Below are 19,703 nucleotides of genomic sequence, written 5' to 3' on the forward strand. Positions count from 1 at the left end.
TAATGGCAGTATAGATGAACTGGGTCTGACATGATAGTACAAGTAATGTCATTTAACTAACAGTTGCTTTACCTACCACATTCAACTTTCAAATGTATACAAGTCAATTGTCACAACATATTAACCTTACTAAATGTAATGATAATAGGCAATGGGCAGGAAAACATTATTCTTATGTATTTTTTTTTTTGTTTTGATTATTTCTAATCTTGAAATTAATTCTATTTTGTTTTTATTCACCTCATCAACAGTGATCCTGTTGGATGGTAATTCCCAAGAAATACAAAGCCAATTGTCTGCAGCAAGTGCTTAATTAAAACACTAACAATAAATGTAAAAATATTGTTAAAAATTAACAATATTTTTGCAACTAGACCAGCAAGGACATCAGAACTGCAATGTAATGACATTAAAAATAACTTATAAGTAATAGAAAAAGTCTCTATTGACTAACTAAAAAAACTAGACAAAGGACTAGAGCAACACTGTACTAGCACACCTATATATAATGTAAATCCATTTTACCCGAAATACTCAACAATTACCCCTTAAGGTGAAAACTGCCCACAAATCCGCAGCACTGGTTTCTTAAAAAATAAACCTGCCAAGGAACCTCATTAATTGTAATATTCTAATCAATATTTATTACAATTATACATATTAAATGGTAATAAATACTCTCTGTTTCTGAGTAGTTGTTTGAAATTTCAGAAGGAAAACTTTAATGACCACTAAAATAATGTTGGAACAAACTGTTTACCTCCACGACTAGAAAGTTTTAATTTGAAATTATTACTAACATAACACTCTGATATTCGAGTTACCTATACTATTCAAATTTGAAAGTAAAATCTGACTACATCAAAAATACATTGAAATATAATTATGAGAGATAGTTGACCGTGGATGACTTGTATGAGGAGAAGATGGTTGGGGGTGCGGTCAAAATGAAACACAAATAAGTTGATGTAACTTATTTAATAGTGCCAACGTTTCAGCAAGAGTTTCCAGCCTTCATCAAGGTTATGAACAGAACAAGATAACAACCAATGAGTATAGACATTTTTTTTATTTTCTGTACTCATTAGTTGTTATCTAGTTCTGTTCTTCGCCCTGATAACGACTAGAAACTCTAGCCGAAATGTTGGCACAATTAAATAAGTTATGTCAACTTATTTGTGTTTCATTCTAACCGCACCCCCAACCATCTTCTCCTCGTACATTGAAATATATTTAATACACTGTCATTATAGATGTTACTGTAGTATGAAAATACACTTATATTTCCCCCCTGTGTCTCAATTTATCTTCATTGAACTCCACCCATGTCAGTATTTGAAATAGAAAAATTACACCTATAACTCAAAACTTCCAAAAGGAATTACTCAGAACTATTTAATGTTAATAATGAAACTATGAATGCAGAAATGAGACAGATTATTTGATGATGCCGGTTTTCAAAGATTTTTGTAAATTGACTGAATAAATTAAATGTAATATAGATGTAAAAAGAAAACAAACAATAAAATAAAATCTTAAACATTGGTATATATGAGAGAAAGCTCATCTATCAATCTACTAGTGTGTGTATACAATGTAACCTGATGTGCTCTGTAGTAACAAAAAATGAAAAAATAACCATTCCAAAGATTTTGAAAAAAATAAAAATTAATGATGACCAAGTAGATTTATTATAATTGTGTTTAACAAATACAAAGTTGTTTCTATTCAATTTTATGTATATATTACATACAACTTTTTAAAATTATGACCATGAAAATATGTTTCATGAAGTTAAGTAACACATTTTACAGAATACGAATTATTTTTGTACACATAAATAATTTAAACAAAATGAAGTCAAAATCATCTCTGGAACAAGGTTCAATAAATAATTTATACACAAAATGGTAACAAAATTATCGTATTTAAATAGTCATACAATTTTTTAAAATGAAAAATTATTTGATCATAGTAACATAAATCAATTTTATCAGAAAATAATCTGGAAATTTATACATTAAATAATTTATGTACAAATGTTATAACAAATAAATACATGAAAAGAAGTGTCACAGAGCTTTGCAATGGCAATATGTACAGAAGAGAAGTAGGAGGAGTAATATGTTTTAATTAAAAATAAATAATAATTTTTAACAAATACTATGACTCTATGGTTCAGTGAATGTTCATTGCTTAGATCCCAGCAACTATAATTCGTGGATCTTCAACTGCAGCCTTTATCTTACGAAGGAATAATACAGCTTCACGACCATCAATTAATCGATGATCATAAGTAAGTGCTATGTACATCATTGGTTTTACGACAACCTAGAATTGAAAACAAATATTAAAAAAAAAATAAACATAATGATTCCAATATTACAATGGTTTAGCCAATACCTGTCCTTTAATGGCGACTGGCCTTTCAAATGTACCATGCATTCCTAAAATGGCAGACTGAGGAGGATTTATGATTGGCGTTCCCATCAAAGATCCAAATACACCTCCATTACTGATGGTAAATGTACCTCCATCCATATCCTCAACAGCTAATTTTCCTGTTCTGGCTTTTTCACCAAGGGCATAAATAGCCTTTTCAATATCAGCATAATTCATAGAACCAACATTTCTAACAACAGGTACCACCAAACCCTAAATATAATAAATTGAAACTATCAATAAAACTCCAAAACTACTGTAAGAAAAAAATTGACTGTTTTTTAAATTACAAATACCTTAGGCGTTGCAACAGCAACAGAAATATCAATATAATCTCTATAAACAATTTCATTTTCTTCAATAACTGCATTAACTACAGGCTGATCTTGAAGGGCATATGCTGCAGCTTTTACGAATGCAGACATAAAACCTAATTTAATGCCATGCTTCTTTGTAAAAGCCTCTTGATGTGTTTTTCGGAAGTCCATTATTGCACTAAAAGAAATCATTTAACAATTATTAAGTAAAAAACATATTTTCATAATAAAATAAATCTCTTAATCCAATACAAATATTATATGACAGGTTACTAATAAACAGTGTGAACATTTATAATATGGTTTACTACAGTTTGTCACTACGCAGATGAGTTTAACAGAAGCATAAGTGAAGAGAATATGTTGATTTGGTTGACTGTTGGCTATTTAGCATTCTCTTTCACATAAGAGAGTTGTAAACTATATTTTCGTCAGATTGAGTACTGTATGGATTGGTATCTCCATGTCAATATAAAATGCCATTACTTATTGTATGTCAAATAGTTGTTAGTTCTGATTTTCAAGGCTTATGTTAATAGATACTAGATTAGTCTAATAACAGTTGCAAACATTAAATTAGTTTACAATTAATTATTTTGTTCTTGTTCCTAATAATATCTTTAGTTAGATTTATATTACCAAGACAGCAAAGCCAGCTTTGGATTGGATTAGTCAAAAGAGGAATTGGCCCATCAGCATTGAAAGGGCCCTCAATGCATTGTTAGAAACTCGAAAAAATAACATTGGTGGGGAGATAGATCCAATAATAATGGAATGGATAGAACCAAAGAGAATTCCAGTACAAACTATTCACAAAAACTTTTAAGAATTTTCCAATCATGCATACTTTCATAATATTAATAATGCTGCAGAAAAGAAAACTTTTGTGTTTCAACTTCCAAAATGGTATATACTACTAACATTAAGAAGTAATGTCTTTGTATTAAGAACCAAACCATTATCATTTTAAAACGCCTATATTTAAAAATATTATCCTGGTTTCAATATATTATGCACCTTTTAGTAGCCAGTAATGCATTAGCTAACATAAATAACCAATATAATATTTCTGGGGTTCACACTATTTAACAAAACCGATTTCTTAAATAAAAATGCAATATAAAACAAAACTTGCCTCATATCGATTTCATTAAATGTTGTAAGCATAGCATTTACATTTTGGGCTTCTTTCAGACGCTGTGCAATTCTTTGCCTCATTCGGTTCATTTTGACTCTATATTCACTTCTGGTACCTGAAATTTCATGAGTGGGATCTTCTGGAGGAACTTTGACAACTGCAGCTTCAACTGCTTGGGCATGCTTTATAGCAGCAACAGGCATGGGAGGCCTAATAGGTGGTGGTGCAGCTGATGGAGCAGATGGAGGAGCTGCTTTAGAAGGTGGTGGAGGAGCTGCGGCAGGTGCAGCTGCTGAAGGTGGAGGGGGTGGAACTGCTTTCTCTGCTGCAGGCTTAGCTGTAGGTTTAGGAGATGGGGCACCACCTTCCCCTAGAAGAATAAAAAATATTTTATTCTTCATATTCGTGTTCATATAGAAACATGATGTATAATTCTTAGTTCTAAATACATTTATAAAATCTCATGCTTTAGTAATCTAATAAATTCTACAATAGAATATTACTTCTATTTTAAGTAATGCTTTTATCTAATGCTGTGAACTATTTATATAAATACAAGCTTCCAGTCAATTCACAATTTCAATTATACTACCATGAAAATAGAAAACTCTAATAATTTAACCTGCACTCAGAAGAGAATAAAATACTTTTTAAAAATTGTATGCTTTCTCTTATAATACACAAAAAAACAGCTTTTGAAACATCAATTGTACTAGTTTTACATTTTTTTGAGTATGGGAACACTTAACTTCATTAAAAATGCTGCTTAAATGTGTGACTAAAATTGTTGTAGTATGGTAGTATAATTTTTGACAATAAAATTCAGTTTAACCAAATATTTACTACTTCGATTTATAGAATCATAACAGAAAATCTATATCCATTGGAGGAAAGCCGATGAATATGGAAAGTATAGATGGTAACATAGATACCAAATCAGTACCATGAAATAAAATATTAATCACTACCAATACTTAATTTAATTGGATTATATTATAAAATATAATGGCTGGTTTAAACAAACTTTAAATCACTTACGAAAAAGATCTTGGTTTTATTTACGTAAGAGAAACATTATTTTATTGTGCTACTAGAAATTAATGGAACAAAAGGTAGATTTGTCAACTATAAAGCAATAATTTTATTTGGTTTTACAATCGGAATTTTATAAATTTAAAGAAAGAATAAAATATTAACTACAGAAAATAAAAAATCATTTTAACATATAAAATATTAAAGAAAGAATAAGAAATTTCTTTAGTACAGTTATCGCAAGATATTTTTGTCCTAAAGCAATATTTCAGGAAATGATGATTGGAGATGTGAGATGGGGAGGAGAAGAAAGAGGAACACGGAGCAAATAAAGTTTACACCTTACTTGTGCCAACATATTAATTCTCATTCAAAAGAATAGTTGAAGGTAACTAATAATAATAAAAGAGGTTTCAAAATATTTTGCGGAAGTACACATTTATTGACCGCATCTCCCAACCATCATCTCCTAGGATTAATCCACAGTGCATAATCTCTACATAATTTTTTTTAAAAGAAAATAATACCTAATTGTACTTTGAATAACTTTTGTCCAGCCTTTACTGTTGAATTATCTTCAACATATCTTTCAACAATCACTCCATTGCCTGGTGAAGGAACAGGAATAGAGGTCTAAAACCACATTAATTAAAAATAATATATATGTTAATTTTATTTCTCAAAATTATTTCTTAAATTACGATATATTTTTGCTTTAAATTAGCTAACCTTGTCTGTTTCAATTTCACAAACTACTTCATCAGTTGACACACTATCTCCGACATCTTTATAAACAGATAAATTAATTATTATAAGCAATATACCAATAAATATAGAACGATTTATCAAACTATAGGTTTACATACTTTTTTCCCACTTTAAATCACCTTCTGCCACAGATTCTGGGAATGGAGGAACAATAACGATCTTGTCTTCATCTACATCCATGATAAAAAAAAATACAATATTAACTAGGAAATACACAGGCAGTTGTAAAAAGAGTCTTGGGTATTAAAATTTCATAAATTAATTAAATAATTTATGGAACCAAATAAATAATGAAAATGTAATTTCATAGTAGATACATTACCAATAATTCAATAACTTACAAAGTGCAAGTGTTGTCCTGAACTCTCTTTTCTGGACATTGAAGAATGGTATAAGAACTCTGAAAAAAAAATAATAACATGTGACAATGGATATATTATACTTTTAATTTTATAATAGCAATTATTTTATTAATATTATGAGTTTCACTTTATTATTAAAATTTTATTATCATAACTAACAACAAATACTTCTTATAATACAAATTTAAAAAATAATAAATACAGGTTAAAAAAGAATATTATGATGGTAATGGTTTACAGGAAAACAAGTACCATAATAAACATTCAAAAGATGCATAATTATTAGTAGAATATTCTTTCTTAAAAACTTAAACAAAAAAAAAAAAGAACTTCTGGTTTGAACAAATTAAGAAAAAAGTTAAATTTACAAAAACAAAAAAAAAAAAAAAAAAAAACCTGACTAGACAGTAAATTAGATGTAGGCATTGAATAATGGAGAGTTGTGTAAAGAAGTTATTGACAGGGGGTGTATATTTGAAAATAGTGAAATGTTCACTAATAGCTAAAGGTAATGTTTATATTAAACTAAAAACAAAATGATATAAATGTTAGTACATACATTAAAAGTGTAAAAGAACGTATTTTGTTAATAACAACAAAACAAACATAGTAGCAACACATGATTGAAGAATACAACAAAGTTATTAAACAAACGCTGACAATTGTAAGTAATTTTGCTTTATTATACATGTCATGACATCATAAGAAAACAAATTACAAAAACATTGAAAATTTGAACACTATATAGAACTTAAATGTTTGAAGTTCTGTAAAATTGCAAATTAAGTAATAAGTTAGAAGTAATTGTAAACTAATTTCTTTCAATGGATTCAAAAGTAAGACTATAATAGAATGTTTACCACTCACTGGGAGTCTAATAGGCCTAATATGGCAAACTTTTCAAAATGGCCACTGTAAACTTTTTAAGTTTCTGGCCAATAACTTATAATTTTTTTTTCAGTGAAATATGATTAATCTTACATATTTATACATACCTGTATACATACAGTGAAGCTTATAAAAATTTATACTTGATTTCGATACTTGCAACATATATTGAACAAAAGATATGTTTTGAGAAAACTTCAATATCTCAGGAATTATCAGGTTGTAAAATAACTTTGTAGTGTTTTTTACTGGTCTTTTCAATAAAAGCTTCAGATTCTTGTAAATATTTTTAAACAATTACATATAACCCATTTTGATCTATTATATTTTTCCATCTTTCAGGTAATTTTTTAATTCTGTCCTCCCAGAACTTCTCAGATTTTTGCATAATGAACTCCTTTATGTGCGTTTAGTAGTCCTCTAGCGAATTAAAGTATTTCCCATTAAGAGAGTTTTGAAGGGCCTGAAATAAGTGAAAATCTGTTGGGGCAAGGGCTGGTGAATAGGATGGGTGGAGGATCACATCCCAGCCAAATTCCAACGATTTCTAACAGGTCTGCAAAGACACATGAGGACGGGCGCTATCGTAATGGAAAATTATACCTTTGAAATTAGCCAATGCTGGACACTTTTGCTCAACCGCTGCCTTTAATTATTCTAACTGGGTACAGTATACTGGAGAATTAATGGTCTGGTTGGGGGGGAGGAACTCAAAATAAAGGACACCTTTCCAATCCCACCAAATGCACAGCATAACGTTTTTTGGATGTAATCCTGCTTTTGGAATCATTAACCGTGGGCCACTTCGTTTTCTCAAAGACTTTTTCCTTACAATATTAGTGTACAGGATCCACTTTTCATCCCTAGTTATCAACCTCTTTAAAAATGGATCATTAAAATTGTGTTTCAGGAGGGAATCGCTAATATATATACGGTCCAATAAATTTTTTTCCCTCATATTGTGAGATATCACCATATCCCCATATATCACTTCAAGAAACATATCACGCAGCTCCCAAATGATTTGAGACACTTGTATGAAATAAGTTAAGCATTTCTATGATATCCTGTGTTGTAGAGTGAGGGTTGTCTTTGACCAATGCTTGAATTTTGTGATTATTAACAGCTGAAGGAAGATCCGAGCGCTTTGCATCTTTCAAGTCGAAATTTCCAGTTCTGAACCGAGCAAACCACTTACGGATGGTGCTTTCTCCTAAGGCATCATTGCATATTCACACTGCTAATTTTGTTAACCATCTGTGGAGCGGATTTTCCTTTCTGGAAATAAAAAATCATTAAATGATAAAAACGCACTTTTTTCTTTTCCATTTTGAGCAAGCTAAATACCACTTAAAGATAAGGAATCTTGGTTGAAACTGATGCATAAAAGCACCTTAAATAATCAATTTTTAGAATATGTAAACATTACTGACCAAGTAAAGATGATTTTATAAACACAGAGAGGATTAAACTGAAATATTGAAAAACGATATGAACTTATTTTACAACCCAATATTTGACATATAGATGTCTATTAGGGCTCAATTTGAAGCTCAATAAATTCACCATACAGTAATTTATAATGAAAATTTCCGTAAGAGTAGCAGATTCCATGATATTTGCTCAAATAAATTCACAAAATGATTTTTCCTCATTTTTGTTGGCAAAAATAAATAAATATTGGTTTTGGAAATACTATATCTAGCAAACTATTGATCATGAACAACTCTATTAGGGCTCAATTTAAATGCACTATTAATTTATTGATAATAATATTTCAACTACTTAAAATACTTAATAACAGGAGTTATTGGGACAGAACCTAAAAATTAACCTTGGACAGTTTGAAAAATCTGCCAAAGTAGAGCCAAGGATATTAAGGATGTCTGTGAAATGATACAATGTCTCAGCTTGAGATAAAGTCAGGAATCCACCTTGAAGTTTGCTGATGACTAGTTAATGTACTCAGTGTGCATCAAACCCCTAGAACGATAGTTCCTTCATGAGATCATAGAGGCAACATATATTAGCGAGGACTTATTATTAGAACCATTATATTGTTTATATTTCCTGATGTTAAAGAGTTAGCGGAGGGGATCAGACAGAGAAATGCCACAAAAGGCACTTTGAACCACTTAATTTTTGAAAATACAATTATTCGTATTACTAATTGAAAATATTATCATTACCATTGCCCTACTGGATCTTTACTTTTTATATAATAAAAATTGTACTGTGGTCAAAAGGAAACAAAAAATAGTTAACAACTATTTACTTGTCGAAGTTTCGCCCCAATTCGTAGAGCTTCATCAGAGCTGTTAGAGTTGAAAAATAATGAAAGAGTGATTATATTGATACTCACATAGTATATGTTGTTTTACATATTTGTTGATACTACAAAACATACTTATTTAGAAAAAAATAAAGAGGACATAACTTATTAATAACAGATACCTATGCTGTCATGCTAATCAATAAAACATAACACAACACGGACATAAAAATAAGTATTTAATTTATGTTAACTTAAAAATGTTTGATGAGTCCCTTTGGAATGTTTGACAAGATAGTTATGGATAATTGGTAGTAGTTCAATTTAAGTACAGTTTCTAAGTCAAGTTTAAATAAACGTAATTGTTTGTTGATAAGTATAGTTTAGTTTAATTGCTCAGGTATGAATGTAAAAAAATAATTTGAGAATACTGAATTATGGTTAAAGGAAAAACAGAATAGACAGGCCTCAAAGGAGATCAAAAATAAGGTAAACTTTAAAATTTTGTTCTCCAAATTAGTTTATAATAGAAAAAATAACTTTTGCCCAAAATAGCAATAAAACACAATATTAGTTTATACATTTTCAACAGCAATATATGTTTTTAAAACAAATAAATTTTATGTATAATGTTAAAAAATATATGGTAGGTGAAAAGCCCTAAGGAAAAATGACCTACAACTGTTGACTAATTTGTATTCTTAAATGATTTTATTTTTGTAGAGTTAGTAGACAAACCTTGATCATTCTGATTGACAGTTAATAATTTTTAAAAAAATATTTATTTAATTATTTGTTTTCTTGTTTTTAAACTTTTGTAAGTTTGAACAATGACAATCAATAAATCTGTATGGAGATATGATAATAGATAATGCAAAATTTTATAAATCAGGTATAATTACTAAATTATGGAACATACAAAAAATATACTAAAAACATTCATTAATTTCAGGAAAAATCTATAATATTCAGGTAGAATGGAATTGAAAGTGAAGTGTTTTTTACCTAATCATCTGATGTTCAAGTCAGTAGAATCTTCTTATAAAATATAAAGATATAAGTAGCAAACAATGGACTTGCTTAAGTTGAAGACCACAAGCTGACAGAGGATCCAATGCAAGTATTATGCTATATTTTAATCATCATGATAAAATAGGTAGAAAAAGGGTGAATTTATTCAAACAAGGTTTTCACTCTTCAGAATGGTAGAAATTTACTTTTAAATTTTATCTTCAAGAGTAAAACTCACAAGGGTAAAGGATCCTGAGTGTTCTCAGCGATAGCAGAGAGGAGCTCTCTGAATTACTTTCAGGAAATTAAGCGCTGTAAAATAAGTACTTTTAGGAAATCCAAACTTGTTTTTTGAACAATTGAGACTATTCACAAAAAACATGAGGGAATGTTTACACCTAAGACTATGACCTGATATTAAAATTTTGGAGAGCTACACCTCTACTCCCAGTGAGAGGTTTCAGAGGACTTATAATTGCAAATTTTACTTTGAGAGTATATCTAACACTGTTAAGAGTGAAAAATAATAAAAGTGGCAAATTCAATTTTATTTTATTATTATAACTTTTTAAAGGTGCAATGGCAATGTAAATTTTATCTACAATATCATTTACTATATACTAAAAATTTTCTTTTCTTTTTTTTTTCAATATGTTTCTTCTTACCCATTATTCCTAGCTGTATTTATTACAGATCTTCTATCATATACGATTCCTAAAACAAAGGTCATATTGAAATTAGAAAAAAAAATATTATAAAATCCAAGATTACTCCAGGATTAAAAATTTAAAAAAAAAAAAGTTATACTTCATATTGGATATACTTTGGATATTCACTTATGATTAACTTAAATAATATGAAAATAATTAAATACGTTCTACAATTAATAGCTTATAAATAATCGTATATATTTAATAAATTAATTACATTAAAAGATATAAATTGCTTAAAAAAAGTTACCAATGCCAAAAAAAAAATGGGAAGATTAAAACCTTGATAATTCACAAACACATGCTCTGCACTTGGATATCGTTTTAATATCGAACTACGAAAAATCTGTAGAAAAAAAAACTTGGAATACAGTTGTAAGGTAAAAAAGAAAAAAAGATTTTTCTATAAGTACATGAATGAGAATTAGCTTAAAACCTAAAAAAGGATATCATGGAAGATCAGCAATCTACTAATCAGACAGTTTAAAGACTACCTGAATAGTGATTTTACTTAAGTAATTGATAGCCCAGGGAGTAAATTGAAAAGGTAAAAAGTTGTTAAAAGGTAAGCAAACCCTTACTCCTCATACCTGATTACAAAAAAAAAAGACCAAAATTTTAGTCTCATATTTAAATAGAGCAGAACCTATAATTAATCTTCCAAAAAAGACTCAATGATATATGAAACTAATATCAAATTACCATTACATTTCGAAAGAACATCAAAATCCTATCTTGCCAAATTGTACAAAGAAATACAGTTAAGAGGGTTATGCATATAACCTCCAACTAAAAGAAAGGTTATGTGCTTTGGAAGGGATAGTATGGAGCTTAGGATCTTATCAGATAGTGAACTCCTAGAACTAATACGCATAATATATCAGAAGAGCTTAGCCACTTATTTTACATGGAATGTCAAGCATTTCCGAAAACAGCCTGATGAGACCGAGAGCTTTGAGAGGTAATGGAACAAAGGAACATACAACTCAAAATGGATAGTGAAATGAGCTAACAATTAGAATATGATCAATATTCTTGATGCATTCATAAATATCAATATAAACTTATATTAGATTCCTACCAAGAAACATGGCTCAAGATTCAAAAATAATAATAATAATAAAAAAAACTGAATTTGGAAAGGCAATTGTGCAACTTTCGTCATCGACTGAGTTAGAAGAAACAAATAGCGAAGTGGTATATTAATGATAGCATTATTAAAAATGCTACCCCAGAGCTTAAAACAATTAACCTGTTATTGGTCAAGAAAGTGTATGATTTGTACAAATTGTTTTCATATTGTGAATAAAAGGAACATTTTGTAACAAGACACAATGAGATTAGAGATTTCAGGAATTAATGACAAATTTGGAATTTGAGTTCATTCATTCATTATTGGCTCAACAGAGGCATGAATCAGTCCTTGGTCAGCTCAACTGCTCTTCCTCGGTCATCCCTCTGCGTCTCTGCTATGTCCTTCCACTTAAAACCTGTCAATTATTAGTTTCTATCCTTATATTATTCTCCCCCCCCCACTTTTTAAATGAGTCTACTGTATGGCACACTCTTGGGTGAACTCGAAACTTAACTAATGGATTGTTCAATATGATTTGTTTTGGGGACCACCAGATATATACATATAACCCCAACCTAAATTGAAGTGACTATACGCTTCATACCGATGTAAGTATTCCTAGTGCCCTTACAATTACTTACACGTGATTAGAACAGTGCCCCTCCAATATCCTATAAAACTAATATTTCAAATCCTCTGTTCAATTCTGTACTATGATTGAATACAATTATTAATAATTAGATGAGTAGTCGAACATTAGGAATTGGGTTTAAAAATGGACAAGAATTATTCCAAAATAAATAAATAATAGAAACATTAAGTTTTACGGATGTGCGATTGTCCTAGAAGTTCCTAAATAGAAGAATATATGACTCTTAGGCAATAGTGTATACACATATTTAAAATAAATATTATATTGTACATATGCATAAATTATTTTTAACTATTGATTTGTTTTTATTATAGGAAAACTCACTATATTATTATACTATAACAGTTAAGTAAGGCCACACTGCTCTGGCCAATATTGTATGTAATCACAAATTATTCTAAAGGGACTAAGTCCCAGAATAATAAAGCTATTTTCAATTTCATTTCATTCCCTGTTGGTAGCACACCTGATGGATAGTTCTCGGCCTTTTTGCAGATCCTCTGAGATGCTGTATTTCCATTTTCCCTTGGGTCTTCTACATGGCCTTAATCTGTTAGAGTTTGAACACAGTATTCTTACTGTCCTCTCATAGCCCATTCTGATTACATGGCCCAGCCACCAAAGTCATTGAACTCTTATAAGTTGGGAAACTCTCAGATCATTCATTATTAACAGTATAGAGCTTATTGTTTTTCCTGAGTAGAAACAAACTATTATCTTCTAATGATCCATAAATGCATCATAAGATCTTTATAAGATTCAGCTCCCCGTATATCAAGACAGGTCCGACAAGAATTTAATTAAATCTGAGTTTGGTCATGTGACTGAGTCGCCTAGTCTAAAACGTTTACATAGAAGTACATAATTGATTAGCCACCATTATTCTGCATTTTATTTCCTCTTCCTCATCCAAGGAACCATTGATCATCGATCCTAAATACTACAGTTTTTAACACAATTTATAGTTTTCGATTATGTAGTGCTTTTGTGGGTGAAATGATTTCTTTTTCCTCAAGTTGAGGATCTTCGTCTTGTCCTCATCAATCTGGAGACCCATCCTTCAAGCATCACGAATACTTCTTTGATGCTATTTTGAGTTTTCTCTGAAATGACATGGTCTGTATAAACCATTACATGACTCATCTAGTTATAATGGTTTTTTCTCATATCAGTCCTTATATTTTTATAATCACATTTAAGACTATGTTAACAGCAGTGGGGCAAGAGAATCTCCTTGTCTCAGTTCTGAGCTTACTAAGAATGAATCCCCGATTTGCCTACCGATTTGACCCTACCAATCATATCCTTCATTGTACATATAGTGAGTCAAATTAGCTCAGCTGGAAAGTCTATTTCACAAATTACATGGTTTAATCCCTACCTGATGACTGAGTAAAATGCAGTTTTATAGGCAATAGAGAGTAGACACATTCTAAGCAAGAATAACTGGTCAATGGTTGACTATTTTTCATTTACATAAAAACAATAAATAAAGTAAGTCAGGGTAAGTGCATAAATGGGGATCGTTCTCAAATTTGTTTTTTAGGGAGATCTAAAATAGTGAAATTCATAAAAAATAATAATATTTAATAAGAATACTTTTAAAGATTAAAAATTTTAATGTTTGTGGTATGCAAAAAAAAAAAAATTTACACGACTATTTTTAAACCAACACATTTGACTATTAAATTAAATAAAATTGTTTAATCTTAAAAATTGTAAAAAACAAAAATATGTCAATTCAAGCATTCCTTGCAACATATTTCAGCAACACTGCCTTTTTAAGTTTTACACAGCTGTGCCTATTTTTCATCTCACTTGTTTGGAGACATGACTGGCATCTTCATTAATTTTTTGAACAGCTAGCAACGTCATCTGGGGCTTTCTCAATAGTTCCTTTCGCCACAATTGATTCGAAGCTATCACAAAATAGACAACAGATTGGGTAACTACTGGGTTAATAAATAATAATAAAATACTCAAATGACAAGTATTATTCAAATAGTACTTATCGTGGAAGTAAAAGTACAGAACAGATGGGGTGATATTAGTTCAAAGGCCACAGATATGAATGCTTAATTACTACCAGGGATTTGTCACACCCCACCTCCCCAGATAAAGTTAAAAAAAAAATTATTTCTATAAGATCATCCAATAATGTAATTGTTAAGGCTGTATCAAGGCAAGGGATTCTTGAGATTTAATTTCTATTAAATTAGTAATTTGATTAGAATTATTAATTATCAACTTTAATATGTAATATCATTAGATTCAATTGCTTGGTAAAATGATGAATAAAATAGAAATGTAAACAAATAAATAAAAAAAACATTGTTTTCACTGCATGAACATATAAAAAAAAGTGCATACTGCATGCATTCATACAAATATTTATACATATACAAATAAAAAAAATTAAAAACATGAATACAAGAAATATTCTTTTTAATCTTACCTACGGCTGAATGGGGTTGGATTGCCGCTAATATCTGAAATACATGTATCTAATGAGCCCAGCTTAACATAATAACAGACAAGAAAGAATTGGGTTGGGACATATAAAATACCAGTTTTTAGTGAATGAGGCAAATGAAAGAAAAAGAAACTTTGACAATATTATTTTAATTCAAAATTAATTCTGTTAGCTTTATTACATTTATCCCAATGCGCAACAAGGTTTTTTTAACTTGAATTGAAATGAACCATAAACGATAAATGAACCATTGTTCATAGAAACTTTTTGGCTTTGAGTCAATAAATTAAAAAAAAGAAATTAAATGAAAATTACATAAAATTTACTTTTCTTGAAAACCAGAAAATTTCTTTAAGGAACACATAAAATGCCTTGAAGAGCATTGAGAAAAAGGAATTGAAGCTAGTGAAAGTTATTTCAATTAAAAAAAAATGTTTTAAGTTCATTTTTCTTAAGAACTAGCATTTAAAATTTTCCAACCCAAAAAGAGTTCTAAATAAAACATATAATAAAGACTATGAAATGTTAGAACCAAAACTATTTAACACATAACAAACAAAATATTACAAAAACCAATCACTAAAATTTAATTTAGGTTAATCTTAAAAATATTAATTTGTACTTATTTAACAAACAACAAGGATTAAAAGACAAATTGAAAAAGAAATAAGGTGATACTCATACTCATTTTTTTTTTTTTTATCATAATAGGTATTAATTGGAATTAAGCATAAGTATTAAAATATAAAACAAAGATTAGTATTTAAGCAGCTCAGAAAACATTAGAGGAGGGGCTGAAACTAACAAAACTTCAACAATATTTACTTCACAAGTAAATAAAGTATAACAAAACAATTAGTTCCAGTGTTGTATAATTAATTATCCTTGAAGATAAATATCATAAAAATTATACTTTTATCTATTTAAAAAAAACAGACTGTTACATAATTTGATGAGTTGAAAATAAGCCTAAAAGCTTATAATTTAGTGCATTAAAAAAATGAATCAGAAAAATAGTCGCACTTAAGTTGTTAGTTGACTGTCTGAAAAACCTCATGAAGCAACATTACACTAGAAATGTATCTAATAGCCGTACACTTATACATTTTGACCAACTGTCAGCAAAAATTAGAAAAAATGAGATTACGATTAAGAATAATAATCTTATTGAGCAGGAGTGCAATTATAAATTTATTTGTTGGTAATATGCTATGTAAAATGTCAATTTTAACAAATGTGTATCTATTGAGTCTTAGGGAGTTATCTGAAGTACTGAACTTTAAAAAGGTTTCTCAAACAAGTAAGAAGTGCAGTAATAATTAGTGGGCAGAAAAGAGCAACTAATTCCATAAAAAAACATGAGGTAGTAAAATTAAGAGTAAACATTAAGATGCTATTGTATCATACACATTGTTAAATAAATAAATAATCAATTAGATATGTTAAATACAATTATATAATGCAATTCCAAATTTACCTTCTTATTATGGAGATTGTGTAAACGACGAGTTATACTGACTAAATTTTTAGGCGTTAATTTTACGGGAATATTGAATAATCCAGCCATTACGAGAGAACTATACACTTCATTAATTTAACTGGGTGTATGTGGGTCTCTGTATTGTAAAAGGAGAGAAGGTAAAAATACGGCGGCCGTTTAAATACATAAAGCAGCTGATGGTAAAATTATACCAACTGTTACTGTAAAAACTTAATGTAATTTACTATCGGTTTAGTAACAGATCTTTTTAAATAACCTATTGACGTTCGAGTAAATTTACGATTATGATAACAGAAATATATCAATGAATATCAATTCATACACTCTAAAGATAATGAAACCTCCCAGCTAAGGTTTACTACGTACTATTTCGATAATATTTCTTAATGGCCCAAGTCTACAGAAAGTATATGCGGTTGTTAGAAAAGTGGCCTGTCGACCCATCGAAAAAATCTAGGTTTGTCATTGGCTCTGTTAACTTTCTTTGTTTCAGAGTAGTATTCATATTTTGTGTTGACTTCTTAAAATATCGCGTGGTACCCTTATATTTTCTTTTAAGGTGACTAGTAAACTACTTTGTTTTCATATTGATTGTTAATAGTCAATTAATCTGTTCTTTTTTACACTTTTTCGTTATAAGGCTAATATAAAATGTTAATAGAATTGCAATATCTTGTGTACAATGTTTGTTATTTTTGTAAGTTCATATTGACTATTTCTCACTATTGTTTTTACTTTTGATCATAAAAAAACACAAAAGTGATTTAATTTTAATTAAACAAACATATGCCATATCTGTCTATATGCATGTCATCTTGTATCATTTCAGTCTTTCTGCACTCTGTTGTTTGTTGTTTAGTCTTAGTGGAGACCTGTATTATGGGTTCAATTATAGATTTCAATAAATATTTTTTTACTTTTTTGAGTTCTTCTCTGAGTGCCACCCCAATTATCTATAATTATATAATTATCTTATCTTTCAATTCTATAGTCAACCAATTTAATTCTAATTTTACTATAAAGATTATTGACATTGCAATTTTATATCAATCTTTATTTAAAATTGTGAGTTTTAAAGTATCTGTAATGTTCGGTATTAATGTTTTCTACTTTTCATAATTGCAAAAATCAATTAATATAACTTTTAGTGCAGTGTTATAACAATCAAAGGATTATGTGATTCTGCTGGAAACTCTTATTAGTTAAATACTATTATTTCTTAAAAAAAATATATTAAATATTTAAAATTTATGAGCAGTTATAAAATAAAAAGCAATCCTCTTGAATAAAAAATTCCCTGTTTTTGGCAATCAGGCTATAGGGCTGATGTAATAAAATTATATATCATCAAGAAAAAATATATATTTTATCAGAATTACTATAGTTATAGAAAGTAAGAGTTTTAATTGATAAGTTTATGATCACTTACGTTTATATAAGTTAATTACCTTTCATCGTGTAACATTTGCTATTCACTTTTTAAAAATTATTTATAATGAGGTGTAGATAGTTGCCCATAGATTAATAAGTGGAGAAGATTTTTGTTTATTTGTGTTTTTTTTCTGACCGCACCATTATTTATGAGGTAAAATTTTATTGCATATATTTATATATATTATAATGGAAATATTGTTGATTGTATGTATATCTAATGAAGGAGGAGATGGTTGGGGATGGAGCCAAAAAAGGGATTGTGTATATTTTTTGGTCTAATATGTTTATTGCTATTGATTGTTGTGTTATAAAAAGAAAATTTGTCTATTAGATAGATGAAATGACTTAAAATTATTAATAGCTGTTTCTAATCCACAATAAATGATGATTCAGTAATTTAACAGGTTCCTGGTCTTTATAGATGGTTTTATAATCCTTAGCATATTAGCGTAAGCTTTTTCTGATACTTTCACTAGTTAGTAGAGATTTTAATTATATTTTATCTTTAATAACCTTTATTGTGTACAAAACAGTCCGACAATTCTAAAGTTAAAAAAAAAGATGTAAAAAGAGGTTATGTTAAGATGGTATCTATTAACAAAACTTCAAATGACATCTGTAGTAAGAAGGCACCAATTCTGATTATTAAGTAACCATTCTCGACATGTTTCGGGGCAGAAATAGGCATTCTGAACAATAAGCCAGATTAACGAAAAATTAATGACTTGCGAAGAGTCCACTCTTTAATTGAAGATTTTAATTTAGATTGTTAGGATTGAACATAGGAGGTATTTATTGGTTTGTGCAACTTTGAGGTTCAGCCTTTGGGGCCACACCGAGCTCAAGGGTTAGGCGCAAGTCTATCGTTCTGAGGTCTGTAGGGGGCGGTGCCAGTTCGAGTCCAGTCTAAGGTGTTGACTTTTTTATTAAGTGGCGGTCCCACAAAATGAAAAACGACCCCCAACCATGGTTAGAATAGGTTGGTCACTTGTAGATAACCAGGCAAATATCACCTTCGACGTGGATTGCCTTAAAAAAATAAAAAAGTTCAGCATTTTTTTATCAAACATACCTTATTGTAGTTATATAGGTGAGTCTTTGTTATAACTTATAATACACATAAATTTGAAATTCAGATTATTAGTTTAATGAATGTTGAAGTAGTCTGGTTTGAAAAGCAGTTTCTTATACAAGAATTCCATGTTAGTAACTTGTCCAGATGAAATCCTTGGTAATGTACTTCAATAATATTATGCTTGCCCTAGTTTTGTTGGAATAATTTGATCATTAGTAAAGAATACTACAGGATAAGATTTAGGTTTGTAATAAAGTTATAAATCAATTTAAAATACCAAAAATAAACTTATTTTCAAGCCTTTAAAATTTAATTTAACTGACTTTATTTGAAATTGCTATATTTTTTAAGACCATTATCATTATTATTGTTTGGAGAAGATGGTCGGGGGGTGCTGTCTGCAAAGAAACAACATAAATAAACAAAAAAATGTTTATTTATGCCGACGTTTCGACCTGATTTTCAGGTCTTCATCAGGACTATAAAAACAAAAAGACAACAACCATCATTCAGAGAGAAAAAAATATATATATAAATTATACATTTATATGTA

General features: G+C 29.2%; 2 protein-coding genes across 4 annotated transcripts in view; one reads left to right on the forward strand and one right to left on the reverse strand.

The window, feature by feature from the left end:
- Positions 1–1,908: 1,908 nt before the first annotated feature.
- On the reverse strand, positions 1,909–16,845 carry LOC106686034 (dihydrolipoyllysine-residue succinyltransferase component of 2-oxoglutarate dehydrogenase complex, mitochondrial). The gene is made up of 11 exons (XM_014429116.2): positions 16,618–16,845; positions 15,123–15,156; positions 10,896–10,944; positions 6,039–6,097; positions 5,796–5,867; positions 5,659–5,714; positions 5,457–5,562; positions 3,895–4,267; positions 2,739–2,937; positions 2,404–2,655; positions 1,909–2,331 (listed from the first exon to the last, which is right to left on the reverse strand). The coding sequence occupies exons 1-11, from the start codon at positions 16,705–16,707 to the stop codon at positions 2,197–2,199; spliced, it is 1,425 nt and encodes a 474-aa protein (XP_014284602.1). The 5' UTR covers positions 16,708–16,845; the 3' UTR covers positions 1,909–2,196.
- Positions 16,846–16,970: 125 nt separating this feature from the next.
- Positions 16,971–19,703, forward strand: part of LOC106686035 (probable methyltransferase-like protein 15 homolog) — a 5,534-nt gene continuing 2,801 nt past the window's right edge. Inside the window, exon 1 of one of the 3 annotated variants that reach the window (XR_010843977.1) lies at positions 16,971–17,098. The gene's annotated coding sequence lies outside the window, so the exon portion shown is untranslated. Of the gene's footprint in view, positions 17,201–19,703 lie in introns of all 3 variants that reach the window. The other 2 variants (XM_014429117.3, XR_010843976.1) reach the window with 2 other exon arrangements.

The sequence above is a fragment of the Halyomorpha halys genome, unplaced genomic scaffold, assembly GCF_000696795.3.
Source record: "Halyomorpha halys isolate HHAL.00 unplaced genomic scaffold, Hhal_1.1 Scaffold766.1, whole genome shotgun sequence".
Classification (NCBI taxonomy): domain Eukaryota; kingdom Metazoa; phylum Arthropoda; class Insecta; order Hemiptera; family Pentatomidae; genus Halyomorpha; species Halyomorpha halys.

Bases quoted from the DNA above. Each gene is read 5' to 3' on its own strand.
- LOC106686034 (XM_014429116.2), bottom strand. From the start codon at position 16,707: ATGGCTGGATTATTCAATATTCCCGTAAAATTAACGCCTAAAAATTTA. The intron at 5,715-5,795 runs GTATGTAAACCT...CTGTTTATAAAG, and splicing joins TGATTTAAAGTGGGAAAAAA to ATGTCGGAGATAGTGTGTCA. The intron at 4,268-5,456 runs GTATTATTTTCT...TTATTCTTCTAG, and splicing joins GTTATTCAAAGTACAATTAG to GGGAAGGTGGTGCCCCATCT.